Source organism: Notolepis coatsorum (assembly GCF_963971535.1).
Source record: "Notolepis coatsorum genome assembly, contig: SCAFFOLD_93, whole genome shotgun sequence".
NCBI classification, from domain to species: Eukaryota; Metazoa; Chordata; class Actinopteri; order Aulopiformes; family Paralepididae; genus Notolepis; species Notolepis coatsorum.
The window spans coordinates 118,759-140,592 of NW_028173116.1; the positions used below are offsets into that span (position 1 = coordinate 118,759).

At 44.7% G+C, this 21,834-nt stretch overlaps 1 protein-coding gene across 1 annotated transcript in view; it reads right to left on the bottom strand.

Annotated features, from left to right (window-relative positions):
- LOC311247873 (putative splicing factor, arginine/serine-rich 1) overlaps positions 1–21,834 on the bottom strand; it is a 33,358-nt gene that overhangs the window by 9,343 nt on the left and 2,181 nt on the right. The window contains exons 2-5 of the mRNA XM_084338857.1: positions 14,363–14,529; positions 12,709–12,815; positions 9,091–9,302; positions 8,650–8,727 (exon numbers count right to left, since the gene is read on the bottom strand). Of these exons, the coding sequence (XP_084194983.1) occupies positions 8,650–8,727; positions 9,091–9,302; positions 12,709–12,815; positions 14,363–14,529 (564 nt within the window). The remainder of the gene's footprint in view (positions 1–8,649; positions 8,728–9,090; positions 9,303–12,708; positions 12,816–14,362; positions 14,530–21,834) is intronic.

Here is a 21,834-nt window from a genome sequence, read left to right on the forward strand (position 1 = left end):
TTCATGGGATGGGCATGATAGCTGCCTTGACACCAGGACAGAAGACAGACCAAAGGATTCCGAGGTTCAGAATTAATGAACTGAATCTTGTGCAGAGGTCAAAAGTTGTGATAATAGATTATCACTTTGCCAAACACTTTTGCAGAGACACCACATTTAAAGAACTTCCAAGACTCGCAGAATGTAACAAGATGGTTGATCTGCTTTGGGAGTTATCGTTCAATTTCAAACAGCCTGCACCTGGTTGGCAGGGGATGATGCACATTATTCACAAGGGAGATGAACATCCAGGGCAGTCTTCAGTGAGATACTTACCAATGATAGACATGTACTCCGGAGACAAAACATGCATTCTGTCAACACTGGAGTTCATTTGTGGTCTGGCATCCAAACACCACCTTGCCCCAGTAGTTACATTTGACCAACCCCTATATTGGAAAGCAGCAGAGATAATCCTAGATTCACCACAGTGCAGTCACCTCAAGTCCTTTGTCCTGCTCCTAGGAGGATTTCACACATTTATGAATTTGCTAGGAGCAATTGGTACACTGGTGGACAGTACAGGACTTAAGGACATTCTAGGGGTAGTCTATGGGGAGAACTCAGTAGCCCATATGATGACAGGCAAATCAGTTCAGAGAGCATTCCGTGGCCATCTTCTGGTTGACTAATGTCTTAACCGCATGATAATATCAGAAATGGTAGATGATAGTCATGAATTTGCAGCAATGGTTGAACAGTCTGAAGCAATGTACACCTGGAGACACAACCAGGTCCTAAGACAACTGGCAATCACCCTGGAAGGAAGGAGAACTACCAACAATGCCCTCCCTCCCCCAATGCCTAGACACTCAAACACCACTTCTTTTGTAAGAGCAGGACAGCTCCCAGCAAAGCCATCTGCAAGAGTGGAGGCAACCCTCCTGGACACTGCCCGGGACTGGAGAATGCAGGTGGACTTGGACCAGAAACTAATCTTTCCGCCTGAGATAATTACAACTAACCTCAGGCCGGACCTGGTCTTGTGGTCAACCTCCCAGAAGTCTGTATTCATTGTGGAACTAACTGTACCATGGGAGGCTGCAGTTGGTGAAGCATATGAACGTAAACGACTGAAGTACTCCGACATAGCAGCCGAGGCAGAACAACGCGGCTGGCGTGCCCAGGTGCTTCCGGTGGAGGTTGGTTCTAGAGGATTTGTTGCCATGTCCACAACCAAGCTTCTTAAGGGGATGGGAGTGCGAGGACAGGCATTCCGACAAGCTGTCAAAACACTGTCAGAGGCTGCCGAACGAAGCAGCAGATGGCTATGGATTAAGAGAAAGGACCCCAACTGGGCTGCAAAATGATCATCGAGGGGTAAAAGCAGAGGGGGGCACACCTGGGACGCCAGGTGTTGCCGTTGAGCCCTTCGGAGGTGTCGTGGGCCTGTCAACGAAACACCAATGAAGGAGGGTGCCCACCTGAAGACCCCAGTGAAGCTTTTACCACTACCCCATTCAAAAAAAAAAGTGCTGATTATCTAAGGGATTGTAATATCTAGTCCTATAAGCTCAACTGATAAGCTGGAGAAATCCAGTGACTGCTGTGAAAGTGCAGCTGACAACAAGGGAAAGACCATGTGACTGCTTGGAAAGACAGCTGACAGGAAGGAAAGACTCCAACGGGGCTGTCATGGACTAGCTATCCATGATGGCAGGCTCCGTCACTTAATTAAGTGCACAAAAGCCACCCCTCATTGCTACGAAAAGTTTAAAGAGAAAAACACCCCTAGAGTCTGCGAGAGCGGGGGCGGAAGATGACTCATCGGCTGACCACCCGGTAACTGACCCTGGAATGAAAATGACGACGAACCAGATAATCGGCACATCAACTGAAGGACAGGAGCACAGAGTATGTAGCTGTGGCTGGTCCAAGATAACATCCATCAGAGGCCTACGAATACATCAAGGCCGGATGAAGTGCTTGAAGAAAGTGAGGCCGGGACCTCGCATTGACCATTATCTTCTGAGAGAGAGGTCAAGTCAGGCGAGTGAAGCTCAGCGGCAGGATTTAACCCACAGTCCACCGAGCATCAGTACCCCAGTGGCTGAAAGTAATTCAAGCACATCAGAGAACTTGGAACCAAGTCACTTGCAACCTTCTTTGGAGAAGAACATGCAAGGCCACAGACCTCATGTGAAGTGGCCAAAGTCCAGCAGCAAGAAAGAGTGGGCGACAATCGATGCAGACCTGATCAAAATCCTGGACGGAATCAAAGGAACAGTGGAAAAGAAACTGGATAAAATGGGCGATCTGATCTACTTCTATGGAGCAGAAAGGTTCGGAACAAAAGAGACAGGAAAGAAGGACATGACACCAACAACTCCTCCCAAGTCCAGAAGGCAGCAAGAAATCCAGCGCCTTGTCAAAGAGAGAAGGGACTTGAGGAAGCAATGGAAGAGAGCCTCATTGGAGGAAAGAGTGGGCATCGACCTCCTGCAAACAGACCTGAAGGGACGCCTGGGAAGACTGCGGAGAGCTGAAAACCTCAGGACTCGACGCAAGAGGAAGGAAAGAGCGAGAACATCCTTCTACAAGGATCCCTTCAGATTTGTGAAAGGACTCTTCACAAAGGAAAAGAGCGGGTCACTTAAGGTGCCAAAGAGGGAGTTTGAGGACCATCTGAAAACAACTCACACAGACAGCAAAAGATATGAACAGAGGGAACTACCACCAGACATGCCACCAATTCCTCAACCAGAACACCAGCTGGATGACTGTCCTCCAAGGTGGAGGGAGGTTGAGGAAGCAGTGAGGAAGGCAAGGGCAGCTTCAGCTCCAGGACCAAATGGAGTTCCATACCGGCTGTATAAAAACTCCCCAAATATCTTACGCTATCTGTGGAGGAAAATGAAGGTGATGTGGACAAAGCAAACCATCCCAAAAGCGTGGCGAAGAGCAGGGGGAGTAGTAATCCCCAAGGAGAAGGATGCCTCAAACATCGATCAATTCCGGCAGATCAACCTGTTGAATGTTGAAGGGAAGGTCTTCTTTAGCATTGTTGCTAAAAGGATGACAACATACCTAAAGCAAAACAACTTGATTGACACATCTGTGCAGAAGGCCGGCATTCCTGGTTTCTCAGGATGCTTGGAACATACAAGCATGATATGGCACCAAATTCAATCTGCCAAAAGGGAAGGAAGAGACCTGCACGTCTTATTCCTGGACCTAGCCAACGCTTTTGGATCCGTCCCCCATTCTCTCATCTGGACAGCCTTCAACTTCTTCCACATCTCAAATACCATCACAAACCTGGTGAGAAATTACTTCCAAGATCTGCAATTCTGTATCAAAACAACAGAATACACAACATCATGGCAATCTTTGGAAGTGGGAATAATGGCTGGATGTACCATCTCCCCACTAGCCTTCACCATGGCAATGGAGGTGGTCATTCGAGCTTCCAAGTGGGTTGTGGGAGGAGAACGTCTGCAATCTGGACAGCGTCTATCTCCTATTCGCGCCTACATGGATGACATGACCACCTTGACCTCAACCATAGCATGCACCAAACGTCTACTGGGAAAGCTTCATGCCAACATTACATGGGCACGGATGAAGTTCAAACCCAGCAAATCCAGGAGCATATCCATCGTCAAAGGAAAACTCGTGGACCAGAGGTTCCACATTAAGGATACACCCATTCCTTTGGTGTCGGAACTGCCAGTCAAGAGCCTAGGGCGATGGTACAATGCGAGCCTCAAAGACTCAGACCAGAGTGATCAGCTGAGGGAAGAAACCATCAAAGGCCTTGTCAGCATAGACAAGACCTTGCTCCCTGGAAAGCTGAAACTCTGGTGCCTGCAGTTTGGATTGCTCCCCCGCCTGATGTGGCCTCTAACGGTCTACGAGATCCCCATGACCAAAGTCGAGAAGCTGGAGAGGACAGTCAGTTCATACATCAAGAAGTGGCTTGGCCTCCCGCGTTGCCTCAGCAACATCGGCTTGTATGGACACGGGGCCCTGGAATTGCCTGTCTTTAGCCTCATAGGAGTTTAAATGCACCAAAGTGAGGCTGAACATGACCCTGACCGAGTCTCAAGATGAAGTGATCCGAGCGGCTGCTCCCAGACTGGCAACTGGGAGGAAATGGATCCCATCTGAGGCCGTACAGCAAGCAAAATCTGCTCTCAGGCATGGAGACATTGTAGGACAGGTGCAGCATGGAAAAGGTGGGTTTGGACTTGGGACAAGTCGACCCACATGGCACAAGGCAACATCAACCCAGAGGAGAAAGCTGGTGGTGGCTCAGGTTCGGCAACAAGAGGAGGCAGACAGATGCGCAAAGGCAGTCTCACAGTCCAAACAGGGCCAATGGACTAGCTGGGAAAACCTGGAGCATCGTAAGCTCACATGGAAGGATCTTTGGGAGATGGAAGGAAGCCAAATCAGCTTCATCATCAGAGCCACCTATGATGTTCTCCCCACGCCCAAGAACCTAAACCAGTGGTATGGAGAAGATCCTTCTTGTGCGCTTTGCCAAACCCCCGCAACACTGAGGCACATCCTCACCGGCTGCAAAACCAGTTTGTCCCAAGGGCGCTACACCTGGAGACACAACCAGGTCCTAAGACAACTGGCAATCACCCTGGAAGGAAGGAGAACTACCAACAATGCCCTCCCTCCCCCAATGCCTAGACACTCAAACACCACTTCTTTTGTAAGAGCAGGACAGCTCCCAGCAAAGCCATCTGCAAGAGTGGAGGCAACCCTCCTGGACACTGCCCGGGACTGGAGAATGCAGGTGGACTTGGACCAGAAACTAATCTTTCCGCCTGAGATAATTACAACTAACCTCAGGCCGGACCTGGTCTTGTGGTCAACCTCCCAGAAGTCTGTATTCATTGTGGAACTAACTGTACCATGGGAGGCTGCAGTTGGTGAAGCATATGAACGTAAACGACTGAAGTACTCCGACATAGCAGCCGAGGCAGAACAACGCGGCTGGCGTGCCCAGGTGCTTCCGGTGGAGGTTGGTTCTAGAGGATTTGTTGCCATGTCCACAACCAAGCTTCTTAAGGGGATGGGAGTGCGAGGACAGGCATTCCGACAAGCTGTCAAAACACTGTCAGAGGCTGCCGAACGAAGCAGCAGATGGCTATGGATTAAGAGAAAGGACCCCAACTGGGCTGCAAAATGATCATCGAGGGGTAAAAGCAGAGGGGGGCACACCTGGGACGCCAGGTGTTGCCGTTGAGCCCTTCGGAGGTGTCGTGGGCCTGTCAACGAAACACCAATGAAGGAGGGTGCCCACCTGAAGACCCCAGTGAAGCTTTTACCACTACCCCATTCAAAAAAAAAGTGCTGATTATCTAAGGGATTGTAATATCTAGTCCTATAAGCTCAACTCAATAGTTAAGGGTGAAATGCCATTGGAAACAGTGTTCACATCAGAGACCCTCATTACAATAAATGAAGAGCTGGGAAAAAGGAAGATGGAACTGTGTGCTAGATCCAAAACTAGTCAGTTGTGGCTAAATTACCAACACATGTTAGAAGTTGCTAGGTCACTGATAACAGCAGATCGCACAGGTTCCTGGCTTTTGCACCTACGCGCTGTTTCTGAATGCATGCCGATATTCACTGCGGCTGGGCATTACAATTACTTGAAATCGGCACACTTTTATGTCCAAGAGATGAGTCAGCTTCACATCAACCACCCAGATGTCTTCAGACAATTTGAAAAGGGTTTTCATGTTATCCGTCGCAGCAGCCAATCATGGGCAGGCCTCAGCTCAGATCTTGTAATCGAAACAACATTGATGAGGTCATTGAAGACTACAGGAGGGATGACACATGGAAGTGGAATGACCGACAATCAGAGATCCCTTTGGACAATGTCAAAGGGCATAACATCAGAGTATAACACCGCAATGCAGGAGTTCTCAAACCAGACATACACAACATCAGAACAGCACAAGGATTCAACAGAGGCAAGGATGAAAAGGGATGCTGCTGACCTGGAGAAGATCACTTCAAAACTTGCTATATGTTCACCTTTCTCTCCAGACTCTTCTTTAAGGAATGTTGTTACAGGTGTTGTCGCTGAGGATGGAGTGAACGTGCATGATTATGACTCTGTTGGACGCAACATCATGCACAAAATGATCGGACAGCCGGCATTCACATTTTCATTTAGTAGAAAGGATAAAGCCATAACCCTTGGACAAAAATCGTTGATTCTGCACTTCTTTTTCAACGTTTCCTTATTGTCTCCCAAACTGGAGAGCTGTCATTGGAGGAGGCTATGCGTTACGAACTCAGTCCTTTCCCTCCTGCCCTCTTTGAAGCCGGAAACGTCTTCCGCAAAGCTGATAAACCACAACTAGCGCACGCAATCTGTGATCATGCAAGTGATGCAATCCTAGATTCTGTACCAGAAACGGAGCATTATGTTCTTGATGGTGGTTCACTCCTTCACCGAATACAATGGAAGCACGGACAAAGCTATGGTAAAATTGCACAGTCATATGCAGACTTCACCATCCAACATTATGGCTCAGCTACAACCATTGTGTTTGATGGCTATGAGGATGGGCCATCCATTAAAGACAACACACATCAAAGAAGAGGAAACAATATTCATCCCATTGTCAACTTCACTGCTGAGACAGAGTTCTCAGGTAAGAAGGAGGAGTTCCTGTCAAGAGATCTGAATAAACAGAAACTGATCCACATGATAAGTGATGAACTGAAAGAACGGGATTGCACTGTGGTCAATTCACTTGGAGATGCTGATGTAGACATAGTAAGGGCCGCAGTGGGATCATCTCTTCTTCACACCACGACGCTGATTGGAGAAGATACTGATCTCCTCGTCTTACTTCTTTACTAGGCACAGAGAGATAGCAAGGGCCTTTATTTCAGATCAGACAAGTCGAAAGCTGATGGCAGTTTTAAAGTGTACGCCATAAACCATTTGAAAGAAGTACTCGGACAGGATGTGTGTTCTCAGTTGCTGTTCATCCATGCTGTGACTGGCTGTGACACAACTTCCCGGATCTTCGGAGTTGGCAAAAAGACAGCATTCCAAAAACTTGTAAAAGGGGATCCTGTCCTTCAGGCTTGTGCCAATGCATTCACTGTACCAAACCAGACAACAGATGTGATCGATGACCTTGGGTGCCAAGCAATGGCTGTCTTTTTTGGTGGAAAGTGCACAGATTCGCTTGCAAAAATGAGATATAACATTTTCAGCAAGAAGGTTGTCTCAGCTTCATCAATGGTAACGCCTGAACGTCTACCACCAACTGAATCTGCTACCAAATTCCACTGTCGTAGAGCATACTACCAGGTCATGGTCTGGATGGGAACAGATGATGGTATAGATGCTCTAGACTGGGGCTGGAACCTGCAGGACAATAGATTTGTCCCACTCATGTCAACAATGAATGCTGCTCCAGACAGTCTCTTGAAGGTCATTCATTGTAACTGTACCACTGCCTGCAAGACACTTCGCTGCTCATGCAGAAAATATGGACTACCTTGTACTACTGTCGGTGGACCATGTCAACTTCATGAATGTGACAATCCACATAACAAGTTTCTCCCAGAGGATCCTGAAGATGATGATGAGTAGGCCTAAAGACCACAATAAGTGGGTCATTTATTTTGTGTTCAACACCAAAGCCAGCTTTCTAGGTTGAATATAATAACCAATTTTAATTTTAGCCAAAATAAGCTACAGGCAGCCATTTTGATGATGCAAATGATGCATTCCTAGCAGATATATTTAGCTAGATATTTTGCTCGTTATTAATGTATAGAGGTGCCAGAATCAGTTTATAAATCCTTTAGAAATGTTTTCCCATTTGAGATACAGGCATTCTAAGCTCCCAGTCATTTTGGACACCATTTTGAAAATTAAGCCTCTTCGGAAGGTGTATTTCCCTAAAACTTTAGTATGTTCCTAAGTATGTCTAGGGGTACCCGAATCAAATGACAAAATCATTTATATAATTTTTATATTGACATATATATAGCCATTTTAAGCTTGGCCAGCCGCAATTTTGGACGCCATCTTGAAAATGAAGCCTTTCTGGAAGGTGTATTTTCCTAGATTTTTAGTATGTTAGTGAGCATGCCCAGAGGTACCAGAATCAGTTGAGAACTCCTTTGCACCATTTTCTTAATTTGAGATATAGCCATTTTAATCGCCCCGGCGCCATCTGGGATGCCATCTTGGAAATGACGGCTTTCGGAGGGGTCGATTTTGGTCGACTTTTAGTATGTTATTTAGCACGCCCAATACTACCAGAATCCATTGAAAAACCTTTTGTATCAATTTTTTTGGGGTTAAACCATATATTGACTCGCCTACAAGGTATAAACACTGACATTAGACTTAAGATGACCTACTACTATTAAATTATCCATGTCCAGTCCACGACCCGCGTTACATTTTGTCCCTTCACGTCAAAAGGTTTCCACCCCTGATAAATAACATCTCTGCTAAACTGGTATGTCTGGTCAGCATAGGTATGAATGCAATCTTTATATTCTGCTGCTACTGGACTATACTGCATTGCTTACATTCCAAAATAAAATGATTTACACACTGCTGGTAAGCTATATAGCCTAGTGCAGGATTGACAGTTTCCTGACCTGGAGCGGGAGCGGCTGCGACTGCTGCTTTCACTGCGGCTGCGGCTCTTGCGAGATCTGCGGCTCCTGGAGAGAGACCTGGATATAGACAGGAGGGTGTCAGAAACACACAATAACGATCCATCTGTGGTAAAAAAATTATGTCAGGCAAAATAAACTGTTGCTGACAATATGTGCCCATATAATAAGTCGACCGGTCACAGTAGGCGCAGGCAATGAGGTAACGAAACAAGGTAGGAAGAACCTACACTCCACTAAACGTGCAACTAGCAACACAAGGCAAAAGAAGGAAAAATCTCTACAAGGCATTTATTAGCTGAACATATGCTTGGCTAGAAGGTACAATCTGTGTCTTACTAACAAGTATCTTAAACCCACAGCCTGCTTGACGAAGTGATTTGGGAACACACTGGCATGGACCATTTGGTAGGATTGCGTCACCTGGAGCGGCTGCGAGAGTAGGAACGGCGGCTCCGTCTGGCACCGGGACGATCCTCGATGAGACGGATCTTCCTGCCGTTGACCTCTGTGCCGTCCAGCTTCTCCAGGGCTCTCTTCATGTCAGAGTACAGCCGGAACTCTATCACCCCCTCATTCCTACGGCCCTTGTTGGTGTCGGCGTACGTCACCTCGCCCGCCTGCCTCATGTAGTCCTGGAAAGTAAAAGTCAGAAAGATTGGCTCACTTTTCAAATAAAAAAAAGGGTAGGTGAAAGAGTTGACTAAGCTAAATTTTGTTTCCCCGTTTGTACCAAATATACAGTAAGACAGGGTTTTCTGAAAAAGATTATTTTCTGGGTCTAGACTAAAGAAAAATTTAAAAAACAATATATATATCACACCAAACAAGTGTTTCCCAAGAGAGCTGTGCGAGTTAAGTAACCGAGCGCTGATAAGAATGATTGAGAGGGGACTTCCGGTTTGACGAGGAGCGGGTGAGCAGCTGCAGAACAGAGCTCCCGGTCCAAAATTCAAGAAAGGTAATAAAAAGTTATAAAACACGATAAAAAGTTAACAACTCGAAGATAAAAGAAAGATGACAAGACCCAGTGCACAAAACTCGAGGAGAAGTGAGAGAAGAGTGACCCCCGACAAAGAAAATACGACAAAGGGCCCGGACCCGCCTAGAGGGGCCGAGGTTCACCCACCACAGTCTCATAAAATCCTGTGGGAAACACTGCCACCCCTACTCTGCAGTGACGTTTCATCCTCAAGACTTCACGACTCATAAGTGTAACTGCATACCTTCAAGTCTTGCCAACTGCATCGGCTGGAAAGATTCTCAACAATGAGTCGAGAGGTACAACACGAGGAGATGACGCAGCAAGTATAACGTTAGACCACAGCGAGGTCTGGCTGGAGACGGAGCTACAAGCTAACACGATGAATATGCAAGTTAGCATTCGGATCAGGCTAGAAGCAATACAGAATGCTAACGATGCTAACATGCAAATCAACACGCAGGCTGGACTCGATGCAATACAGAATATTCAGAGGAGCATGGAGGCTAGTTCGGGAGAAGTGGAACAGACGACCCCCAAAAGAGGGACAAAGAGACGCTGGATACAACCGGACCAACCAGGACTCTGGCACCGAGGTCGGACGGACCGCGTCTCTACTTTCCGTAGCTCCATTTCTGCAGACCCCTCTCTGATTGGTTGAGCCCATTTCTGCAGACCCCTCTCTGATTGGTTGAGCCCATTTCTGCAGACCCCTCTCTGATTGGCTTAGCCCCTCTCTGATTGGTTGATATGATTTTTTTAATGATTCGTTATGGCGTAATCAATACTTCCATGCGTATAAATTGCGTTCGCGACCTCCATGTTTTGGGGGTATTCATCAGAAAACTCTGATCAGGGATTCGGCTCCCATCCGTCGGGCAAGAACTGTGGGTTTTCAGCCTCTCTCTCTGGAGCTTAACACTTTGATCGCCATGGTTAAATTCATAATTTACCATCCCTCGCCATCTCTATTTGTCTATGGAGAAGTTCCCCTTCTTTGCAGGGCTATAACTTTTTAAATTGTATTGCTAAATTGACATTATTATGGCCCATTCAATGTCCTATATCTATTGTTCAGGGTGTAGCAACGTTATACCTTTTCATTCACATATTCATACTAAAATACGGTCTAAAGTATGTTTTTATCGTTTTCTGCAGCTTTCTCCAGAACTTGATTAATAGCCCCAAATGCATTATATTGATGATCAAATACAGTTTGATAGCGATCGGTGCCAGATAAAAAATGTCAACTGGAGGTACTTCTAGAAGTTACTACGTATGATCTGATGTTGACCGGATGGGCGGGGGGTCGTTTATAATTCCGTGGGCAACGTTATATCATTCATCTAGTGTGGGTCATATGATCATCAGAGCAGTTAGTATAGAAGACATTAGAAAATAACGCTGAAACTCACCATACCTTCCTCGCGGCGTTGGGAGATGAGCGTGGAACAGAATTTGTTCTATTATGGGATGTCGAAATATCCGATCCATTTCCAGGTTGTATAATAGTATATACGTCCAAATCATGTTGTTTATAGAGTTATTTGCATCGATCGGTGTTCACTGTGTCAAGATGGAGTCCTGCTAACGATTGCGAGTGCCCGGACGAAATATGGGTGAGCACTTCCTGTTTGGCGCGTCACTTCCTGTTGGGCGATCTGCCGATCGGCCACCAGATGGCGCTCTTGAACCGTTAAGAGAGTTGAGTGGAGCTCAGCAGTATATCTCAGGTCCCCGGGGGAGAAATATGATTTCGATCACAGATTTTTGAAATATTGATATCAAAGACGTGTTACGGCGTCTTCGGCAGAATGAGCATGGCGGGCAATGGCGAGTTTCGGCGTCTCCGGCGATTAAAGTGTTAACGGAGTTTCGATTCCTGGCTAGAGGAGCTTGTCGCGGCTCATGCGCATGCTCGGCCAATCAGAGAAGGGTCTGCAGAAATGGGCTCAACCAATCAGAGAGGGGTCTGCAGAAATGGAGCTACGGTTAAGTAGAGACGCGGACGGACCGTCCAGGATGCAAGCATTGAGGCCACACACCAACCGGGAGCCGAGCGCCGAGATCAACCAGACCAGCCAGGATTCAAATAACAAGATCTCACACCAAACAGGACCCGAGCACTGAGGTCACACACAATGACCAAGATTCAATACCATATATACATATTATTTGATAGTGGATGGACTGTAGTAATTGGCCGTGGTAGTAGTTGTAATAGTAATCCAGTATATTTTTTTATTTTCTAAAAAATAAACCAGTTCAACACAAGGCCTAACAAAAATAATGGTTTGGTTCCGGTTGCCGAATAAAAAAAAATAAAAAATTATAAAAAGGTTTCATAAAAATCTTAGTCAAACCTTTAGTATTATGGATATTAAACATGCTGGCAGAGTACATGCATTCATGTTGTCGTGCACATTTTAATTACATAAAGAAATTCCCTATCCATAGTCGCCATGGGAAGAGATCAAATAAAAAAAAATAAAAAGATTCACTACCTACTCATGGCCTTAACTGACAACCAAGGAACCAAACAATATTATTTTGTATGCCCAGGTAACCACTTTTGCTTCATTTCTTTGATGGCTCAAATGTCTGCTCTAGTCCAGTGGTTCCCAAACCTCTCCTCGAGACACCCCAGCCGTTCCATGTATTTGTTAAATTCCACCACCAGCACACCTGATTCAACTAATAAAGGGCTAGTTAAGTTGAATCAGGTGTTCTGGTGGTGGAATTTAACAAATACATTGAACGGCTGGGGTGCTTCGAGAGGAGTGGGAAGCACTAGTCTAGTCGATTTTGTGTTTTGAGCACAAAGTTCATCATAGATCTAGGCTAGCCTCTTTATTTTGCTCTCAAAGTGCACCAGATTGATGCATTTAACTGTAAAATGTACAAAAAAGTTTCGGTGGGGGCATGCCCCCGGACCCGCCTAGAGGGGCCGAGGTTCACCCACCACAGTCTCATAAAATCCTGTGGGAAACACTGCCACCCCTACTCTGCAGTGACGTTTCATCCTCAAGACTTCACGACTCATAAGTGTAACTGCATACCTTCAAGTCTTGCCAACTGCATCGGCTGGAAAGATTCTCAACAATGAGTCGACAATCTGTGCGCGCAGGTGGGCCATATCGATCTCTTCCGCCACGCCCATATCCACCTTTCAAGGCAATAAGCAAAGAGCAGATAACGGTGAGGACAGGAGCCCGACTGAGATAAATCCATTAATGCTAAACTCCAAGCTGCACATTACAATGTCCATATAAATCTGGGAGAAAGGAAACAAAAACGGGGGAAAGCAAGAATGACAAAAAGCTACATAAAAAAATGTAATAATCTAAATGAAAAACTAATTACTCTTTAAAACGAACTCATCTTGCCTAAGACAGCGATGCCGTGCCTCTTTATGGAGAACATCTAGGCCTATACAACACAATCCTAACTGATTTAAATCAATGTAGTAAAATGTTACATGAATAGACCCATGCTTCTCAAAAACATAAATCAAATACAAATAAAAAAAACATAAAAATCTGACTGAGAAGTACTTACTGTGAACTAAAGCAAGTTTCTAAACTATCACATCTAAACATTTCACTTTTAATAAAAACATGTTTTGTTTCAGGCACCTATAAGAGCTCAACCCACATCTGTTCCTAACCCCATGGCATCCTCACCACCCGGCCTGGGCCTAATGGGAAAAGCGGTCTTCATTCACAATGGCTCCCTTTTTTGGTCTGCCCAGGGGCCCAGAATGGTCAAACCACACTCTTGGAAAGGGACACCATGGCCAGCAATAGGGGCAGGCAGTCAGCAAAGGACTCTTGTGTCCCACTTGCATGCTGAGCAGACCATCAGTGTCTGAGTGAGAACAATGGCAACCACTTATTCCAAAACAAGATGGAAGTATAGTGTAGGTTGTGTGTTTCATATAAAAAAACGATTAATTGTGTATTGTGATTCTTCGCCCATGCCGATTCGATATCCATCAGTAGATTGTCATCGCAAAGTAGCCAGGCAATGGCATAACACAATGTTTGTTCTGTTATCCGTGGTGTGCAGATCGTTATAGGTCCGATAGATCATGCAAGGGGCAAAGGGCCACATTTGGCATGTAGCTCTTAGAAGAAAAGGGGCAAGTAACATTTGAGACTAGATGCAGACGTTTTCAGGCTAAATGTAGCTTGCTAACCTAGTTATTTCGGTTTCCTGCAACACAGTGGCATTGTTGAGGGTGTCCAATATACATCTAGATAACCAGGTGTGTTTGTACAATATCAACTCAAATCTGACTCATAGTATATCGTCTCTGGTTATAATTTATAATTATTGTGTTAAATCCAGGCAACAAAAATCGCAGTACATATTGAAATGGCACCCCAGTGTCGTGATAGTATTGAATCGTCCCAGCCTTAAATGAAACATACAAATCTCACCTAAACGAATGGATGGCTAATGTAGTCAACTCAAACATCAGTAATGAGATTATAAATGCACCAGCAAATCTTCCATCAGACACCCCGCTTCCTCCAGGATCAAATCAATGTGTTCATGGGAACAGAAATGTAATGCACATCAGCCACCAAGGACGAGTTAGAAAAAATATATATACTATATCATTTTTTATTTTGCAATGAACGAAAGCCCCCCCCCCCACCCAATTACATATCACCAATGCATAGTAACAATAATGTATTGGATACTTACTCCTTCCGCCGCCGCCACCACCACCACCACCGCCTCCATAGCTGCCATCCCTGCGAGGGCCCTTGGTGTGCTCCACAATAACTCTCTCCCCACACAGGTCTTTCCCATTCAGGTCATACACCGCATCATCGGCATCACGCGGGTCATCAAACTCAACAAACCCATACCTTCAGAGGGACACAATGAGTTAGAACAGAGCTATAGCAATATATGTACGTGGGGGGGGGGCACTGTAACCTGGCGCAATGTTATTTTTTAAAATCGTACACAATTGTCAACTGAACACGTTGTGACCAAGCAAGCAGAAGTTAACTTTACGATGACGCGCCGACAGAAAAGTTACCTTTGTACAACACGTTCCAATCTAGCAGTAGGTCGGCCTCATTTATTTGACGGTTAAGAACACAATGTGAAACTTTTGATGGATTAATGTATGTATGTTGGGGCTTACGTTGATTAACGTTTAACTGTTAATAAGGTTACCAAACTGGTAATCCAGTCCAAACAGCTTGGCTGCAACAACTCCTGATGCATTGAAAATGGGGGACCCTGATGTAAACAAGACGAAAGTCTTTCTCTGGTCTGCATCCCCTTAACAATTGTGTGTATTGAGCTGTACTGTATTGTACCCATTCTGCAATCTGTTAATAAAGTTTTCAATCAATCAATCAAACTGATTGGATTTCAAACGCACCCGTCGGCTGGTAGGCAGCTCTCCGGCTACAACATGGCCACGTAACGTTTGTGAACGCGGCTAATGAATGAATGAAAACTTTATTAACAGATTGCAGAATGGGTACAGTGCAGTACAGCTCAATACATACAATTGTTAAGGGGATGCAGACCAGAGAAAGACTTTCGTCTTGTTTACACCAGGGTCCCCCATTTCCAATTCATCGTAACATATATGACATACATGACATACAGATAGACAGTACTGCTACATCTATACATTTATGACATACCAGATTTGCAATTACAGTACTGTATTTGTGATACAAAAAGAGTCCAGAAAGAAAAGAGTATATACATTAGGCGTAGAAACTGTACATTGGATTGGGTAGGTGGGGGGGGGGGGTTGGATACATTGGTGGTTGGGGGGGGGACACTGTATAAGCAAGCAAAACTGTACATTGGGGGGGGGGGGGAGACACTGTACAAACAAGCACAATTGGATACATTGGACTATTGACAACCATACTAGGTAAATGACTGTACATTGGAGGGGGTTGGGTTAGGATATTTACAGACGGACCTTAGCATTGTGCGCTATGTTACCGAGGCTATAACCTTTTCAATGTAACGTTACTTCCCAAACACAAGTTGCACACATTAATACACATAAAAGCAACGTTGAAATAATCGAATAATTAAATAGCTGGCAGGCAAATAACGCTAACGTTCGGTCGGTTCGCTAGCTAATGTAGCTCCTAGCTAGCGTCTATGTGTTCAGGCCAAAACATACAATGCGGCCCGGCGTCCATTGCAGAAGACAACGACCAGGTTTATCGTTAAAGTTACCCATTTTCAGGTCAACTTCGAGTATCTTCCCGTAACCCTTGAAGAACTTCTCGACGTCCTTTTCTCTAGCTCGATAGCTCAATCTTCCAATATATACCCGTAACCCGCGACATATCCCTGGCTTGTGTGTTAGGGTTTGAAGCGAGGCTCCGGAGCTTGTGTCGAGCAATCCAGCTTTTTTTAAGTGGAGCCTGTATCGAAGCGCGTATCGGGTGACGTACTGATGACGTCCGAAGCCTCGGTCCGGGGGGTACCGCCCCCGACGAGTAGGGGGTATCTGCAGAGCCGCAGAGCCAGGCTGGACGGGTTGGAGGCGGTCTGGACAAGTATAAGTGGTCTGGACAAGTAGTTGCGGATGGGGGGGGGGGCGGGAGGGCGGGGTTCGTCTCGTTTACATAGGTACATTATACATAGACAGTAATGTTACATCTAGACATGTAATAATAGAGTAAACTTGTACCCATACAGTGTTACATCTAGACATACCAGATCTAGTAATAATAGAGTAAACTTAACTTTCGTCTCAATAACAATGTTCATAAAGTGTTGAGTGCTACAGTGTAGGTTAGTTTATTAGGACAAGTGCATGACAGTAAGGTTAGTTAGGGTTAGATTTTTTTTATTTAGATAATGGTTGAAGTAGTAATAATAGAGTAAACTTAACTTTCGTCTCAGTAACAATGTTCATAAAGTGTACATCTAGACATGTGTACATAGACAGTAATGTTACATCTAGACATACCAGATCTAGTAATAATAGAGTAAACTTAACTTTCGTCTCAGTAACAATGTTCATAAAGTGTACATCTCCGGTTTGTATGGCGCAATAAACGCAGAAATCATATCAATTATTGCGTTATGGAAGCGATCCAAATGCACGCCAGTGTTTATCTGTAGTCCCGTAGCAAGATATTACTGCCGGAGGGATTTCCTCGACGCACCGATCACAACTTCCGGTTTTGAGAGTGTAACTCGCCCGACCATCCACCAGGCGGCGGTATTGAGGCGTTGCAATCTCATTCAGGGTCCCGCTGCAGCTCCGGAGGTTGGCTGGATGAATTATGAATGCCATGGCAAAAAAATTAAATATTGATTTCAAAAACGGCGTACGACGTTGTTGGCGTTCAACGCATGGCGGGCAAACACGTCGTAAGCCGTTTTTGGCGACCAACGTGTTAATATGTTGCAACAGACTATTGACGGAGAGAGACTCTAAATTATCACATTAGCATACACGCAAAAGCAGCTTAAGTGACTTACACACACCACACAAGCACACTTATTACACGCACACACTGCTGCTACTTACACTGTAGAATAATTGATTTACCTTGTAAAAAAACATATACCTTGTATTGTATAGGCTTTATAGACCGTTGTTGTTTACAAATCTACAGCGGTTGAGGAGCTGGTGCAAACGAGCATCTCACGTTTTTCTAAATGTATGTATTAAAAAAATATATATATTTAAAAGCTGTGACGGTAAAGGAATCTGAATCAATTTGACATTCGAGTAGGATTTAGGGAGATGCAGAGAAAGGCATCGCTTAGTGTGGCATAGCCAGACCTTTCTCCACACTACATTAGTGGTGTGCAGGAGAAAGCCGCTAGAAGCGCTGTACTTGGGTTGCCGCGCTGATGTGAAATAACCCATGAATATTACCGGTAATGCCAGAAATTTTACAAAATTACGCTCAATATCTGTAGAGCGCTTACTTTGATCTTTAACGCCATGCGACTACATTGATCCGCTGTGTCTGTCCGTAGAAGAGTTGATGTTAGGTTCAAATTTTTTAATAAACCATCAGTTCATTGATTGATAAATGTATATTTAGCTCATCACGCAAACATAATTTGCTGGTCTGGACAGGTCCTCTGAGCTTCTGTCCAGTCGAGCGGCTGTGGCGTTTAAATCTTATATTGATCCTGTGTGTATAGGGTTAGGGTTAGGGTTATAGGGTGTGTATAGGGGGGGGGGGGGGGTTATTATTATTATTATTATTATTATTATTATTATTATTATTATTATTATTATTATTATTATTATTATTATTATTATTATTATTATTATTATTATTATTATTATTATTTGTTTGTTAGTGCTGTCAATGGATTAAAGGAAATTAACTAATTGATCTCATGGTTTTCTGTAGTTGGTCTAGATTAATCTAGATTAAGGATGGCATTTTTCTGCTTGAGACCGGAGCTTGTAACGGATATTTACTTGAGTAAAATCATGGAGTTAGTGTAGAATCAACACAAAGAGAGTATATTTAGCTTCAAAGACTATTTTGGTGGCTTTCTTTGAATACAGTTTCTCTCCTGTGAAATACAGGTGTTCAACAAAACCATGAACATTGACTCAGCTAGACCTCTTTCTTATGTCCGTGGCGCTAACAGAAATGGGAAACAACCCAGGCCTAATTTGGGGTGCAGATTGGCTTGGAGGACGATGGTGTCTTGTATGAACTACCAGTAATGTAAATCATATTGACAACAAGGATGTGTTCCATCTTCATGTCAGATGATTTTATGAGTCAGTGCAGAAAAGGAACAAGCAAATATACTGCTGAAAGTTCAGAACGTTGAGGATTTTTCACTCCATAGATTAATCTAGATACATTTATTTTAATGCTTTAAATAATTCCAATTAATCCAATAATTCCAGTTAAAGCATTAATTTTGACAGCCCAAATTTGTTGTTATTGTTTTTTTTTGTTTTTATTCATGTTTCGATGTCTGTCTTTCAATTTCAATGTCTTTTTGTGGTTTGTGTAAAAAGGGGGGGAAAAACAATAAAAAGATATTTATATATATATTGCCAAATCCTCCGCCATCGTTGTGTCATTTCATCTCGTCTCTAGCCTTTTTTCTCTGCTTCACGTGAAATTAAATACTCTAGAAGTGAAACTTAAGCTACTCTAGTCTGTACGCGCAGACACTTTCAGTTTATAATGTTGTCTGACTAAGTATTGATGGCACACTTAGTATTTTACTTTTTAATTTTTTTATTTGACCAACGTGGGCACTGATATGTGAGAGTGAGCGGTGGGGGGGGCAAGGAATATACTCGGATGCCTGAACACAGAGCACCTGTATCACCGGGTAAGCAAGCCTACGTTCTACATGATCTGCGCATGCGTTTGACTAAATGTCCCTCATGGAACATCCGTGGGTGAGTGACCACAGTTTGCCATGCATGGCCCACATGTAGAACGTAGGCTTGCCGGCGGTCCTGTGCACCGTGGGGGAAAATGGAATGGCTTTTCTTTCTCCAGCAAAACATGTTTTTAACAGTACAGCTAAACCTTCCATGTCTTAAAAAAAAGACAAATCAATTTATTACAATTTCAAAGTCGATCATAAGGCTCTTGATCGAATAATGTTTTATTCAGACACATCCCTGATTTATGTGTGTGTGTGTGTGTGTGTGTGTGTGTGTGTGTGTGCTGGAGGCCAAAAGAGACGCTTTAAGGACTACACCAGGGACCTCCTAAAGTGTGCAAATATCACGCAGCTTGAAACTCTGGCACTCGACAGATCAGCCTGGCAAGTCACTTGTGCCACTGCAGTTTCCCAAATACACCAAACGAACCAAGACCGAAGATCTGAGAGGCGCACGCAACGACACCAGCGGGCGGCTGGCATCCCCCAGGTATCTGGCTTCCCTTGCGCCATCTGTGGACGGGTGTGCGGCTCAAGGATCGGACTCAACGCCCACGAGAAGTGGCACCAGCGGCAGCGTCGCTAACTCCCCCCCCCCACCCCCCCCTCTCCCCATCCCTGGAGCAAGCGTCATCATCGAACACGATGGACAGCTAAGAGGGTGTGTGTGTGTGTGTGTGTGTGTGTGTGTGTGTGTGTGTGTGTGTGTGTGTGTGTGTGTGTGTGTGTGTGTGTGTGTGTGTGTGTGTGTGTGTGTGTGTGTGTGTGTGTGTGTGTGTGTGTAAGTGTAAAAGACATCGGAGTCTAACCATACCTGAATTCCCCCTCAGGAGACACGGAGAAGAAACACAGCATTGATGTGAGCCCCATGTGTGACCGTCAATCAAACACCATGGCCAATATACAGATAGGTGAGAACAAACTACACCACAGTCACAAACAATATGGCCAATATACAGATAGGTGAGAACAAACTACACCACAGTCAATCAAACACCATTGATTGATTGACAATTGTATTAACAGATTGCAGAATGGGTACGGTACAGTACAGCTCAATACACACAATTGTTAAGGGGATGCAGACCAGAGAGACTTTCGTCTTGTTTACATCAGGGTCCCCCATTTTCAATTCATCATAACATACAGGTAGACAGTACTGTTACATCTAGACATTTATGACATACCAGATCTATGGCCAATATACAGATCACAGAGAACAGTCATCACACACATAATAAACCTCTCCATAAAACAGGGACACGTCCCCAAGGACTTCAAAATTGCGAGAGTGACCCCCCTGCACAAAAAGGGCAGCAAATTAGACCCAGGCAACTACTGCCCTGTTTCTATTCTTACCTCCATCTCGAAAGTCATGGAAAAAATAGTCTACGAACAGGTCGAAAAGTACCTAGCGGAAACTACCGGTAATCTAATCTACAAATTCCAATCTGGCTTCAGAACATCCCACTCCACTGACGCATGCCTTCTCTATTTGAACGACCACATCAAACAAGAGGTGGACGCGGGCAAATACTGCGGCATGGTCATGCTGGACCTACAAAAGGCCTTCGACACTGTCAATCACTCCATTCTGATTGACAAGCTAAAACCAATTGCTTTTAGCTTGTCAATCAGTGAGCTGGATGCAATCCTACCTTGAGGGGAAAGAACAGATGGTGGAGGTAAATGGTACCCTATCCCCCCCCTCACAGTGAGCTGTGGTGTTCCACAAGGAAGCATACTAGGACTGCTACTGTTCCTAATTTATGCAAATGACATGTCGTCAGCTTGTGACTGCAACTTGTTCTTGTTCGCGGACGACTCAGCCCTGCTGGTCTCTGACAAGAACAAGTTACAGGTTGAAAAAACCCTCAGCTCAGAACTCGGCAGAATCTGCACCTGGCTCACTGATAACAAACTATCATTACACCTGGGTAAAACAGAGTCCATTCTCTTCGGATCAAATAACAAACTCAGCAAGACCGACGGCTTCTCAGTTACAGTGGGTGACAATATTGTCACAAGGAAAGATGAAATTACATACCTAGGTTCCATCCTAGAGGCAAATCTTTCCTGTGACAAAATGGCATCCAATGTAATCAAAAAAAGTCAACCAACGAACTAGATTACCGGTATTGTACCGGATCTCCTCTCTGGTAAACAAGAATACCCTGAAGACTCTGGCAGGAGCACTCATTCAAGGGTACTATGACTATGCTTGCACCTCATGGTACCAAAGCACCTCAAAGGTGCTAAAAACAAGATTACAAACATCACAAAACAAACCGGTCAGACTACCGTACTACTTGACCTTACTTCTAGTACCCACCTCACCCCTGCCCACTTTGACTACCTAGGATGGCTTAGAGTAGACGACAGAGTACAGCAACTTGCAATGGGCCTGGTCTACAAGATACACTACACGACTAAGGTACCCATGTACATGTAAAAATACTTCCCAAAGGTCAGTGAATACCACAACCACAACACCAGAGGGAGCTCCACAAATCATGTTAAACCCAGATTCAGCTCAAACAAGGGACTAAACACGTTTCGCAATTATGCCACATCAATGTGGAACGCCCTACCCAAAGCTGTAAAGGAATGTGAATCACTACCCACTTTCAAAACCACTCTCAAAGAGCACCTACGGGAGACTGCAATTCGAAACTAGCCCCTGTAAATGTACAGTAAATGTCCTAACCCAATAATACACGAGACCCTCTTCTTGGGACCAAGTAAGGTTTCGTCGATATTCCAATGTACAGTTTTGCTTGTACAGT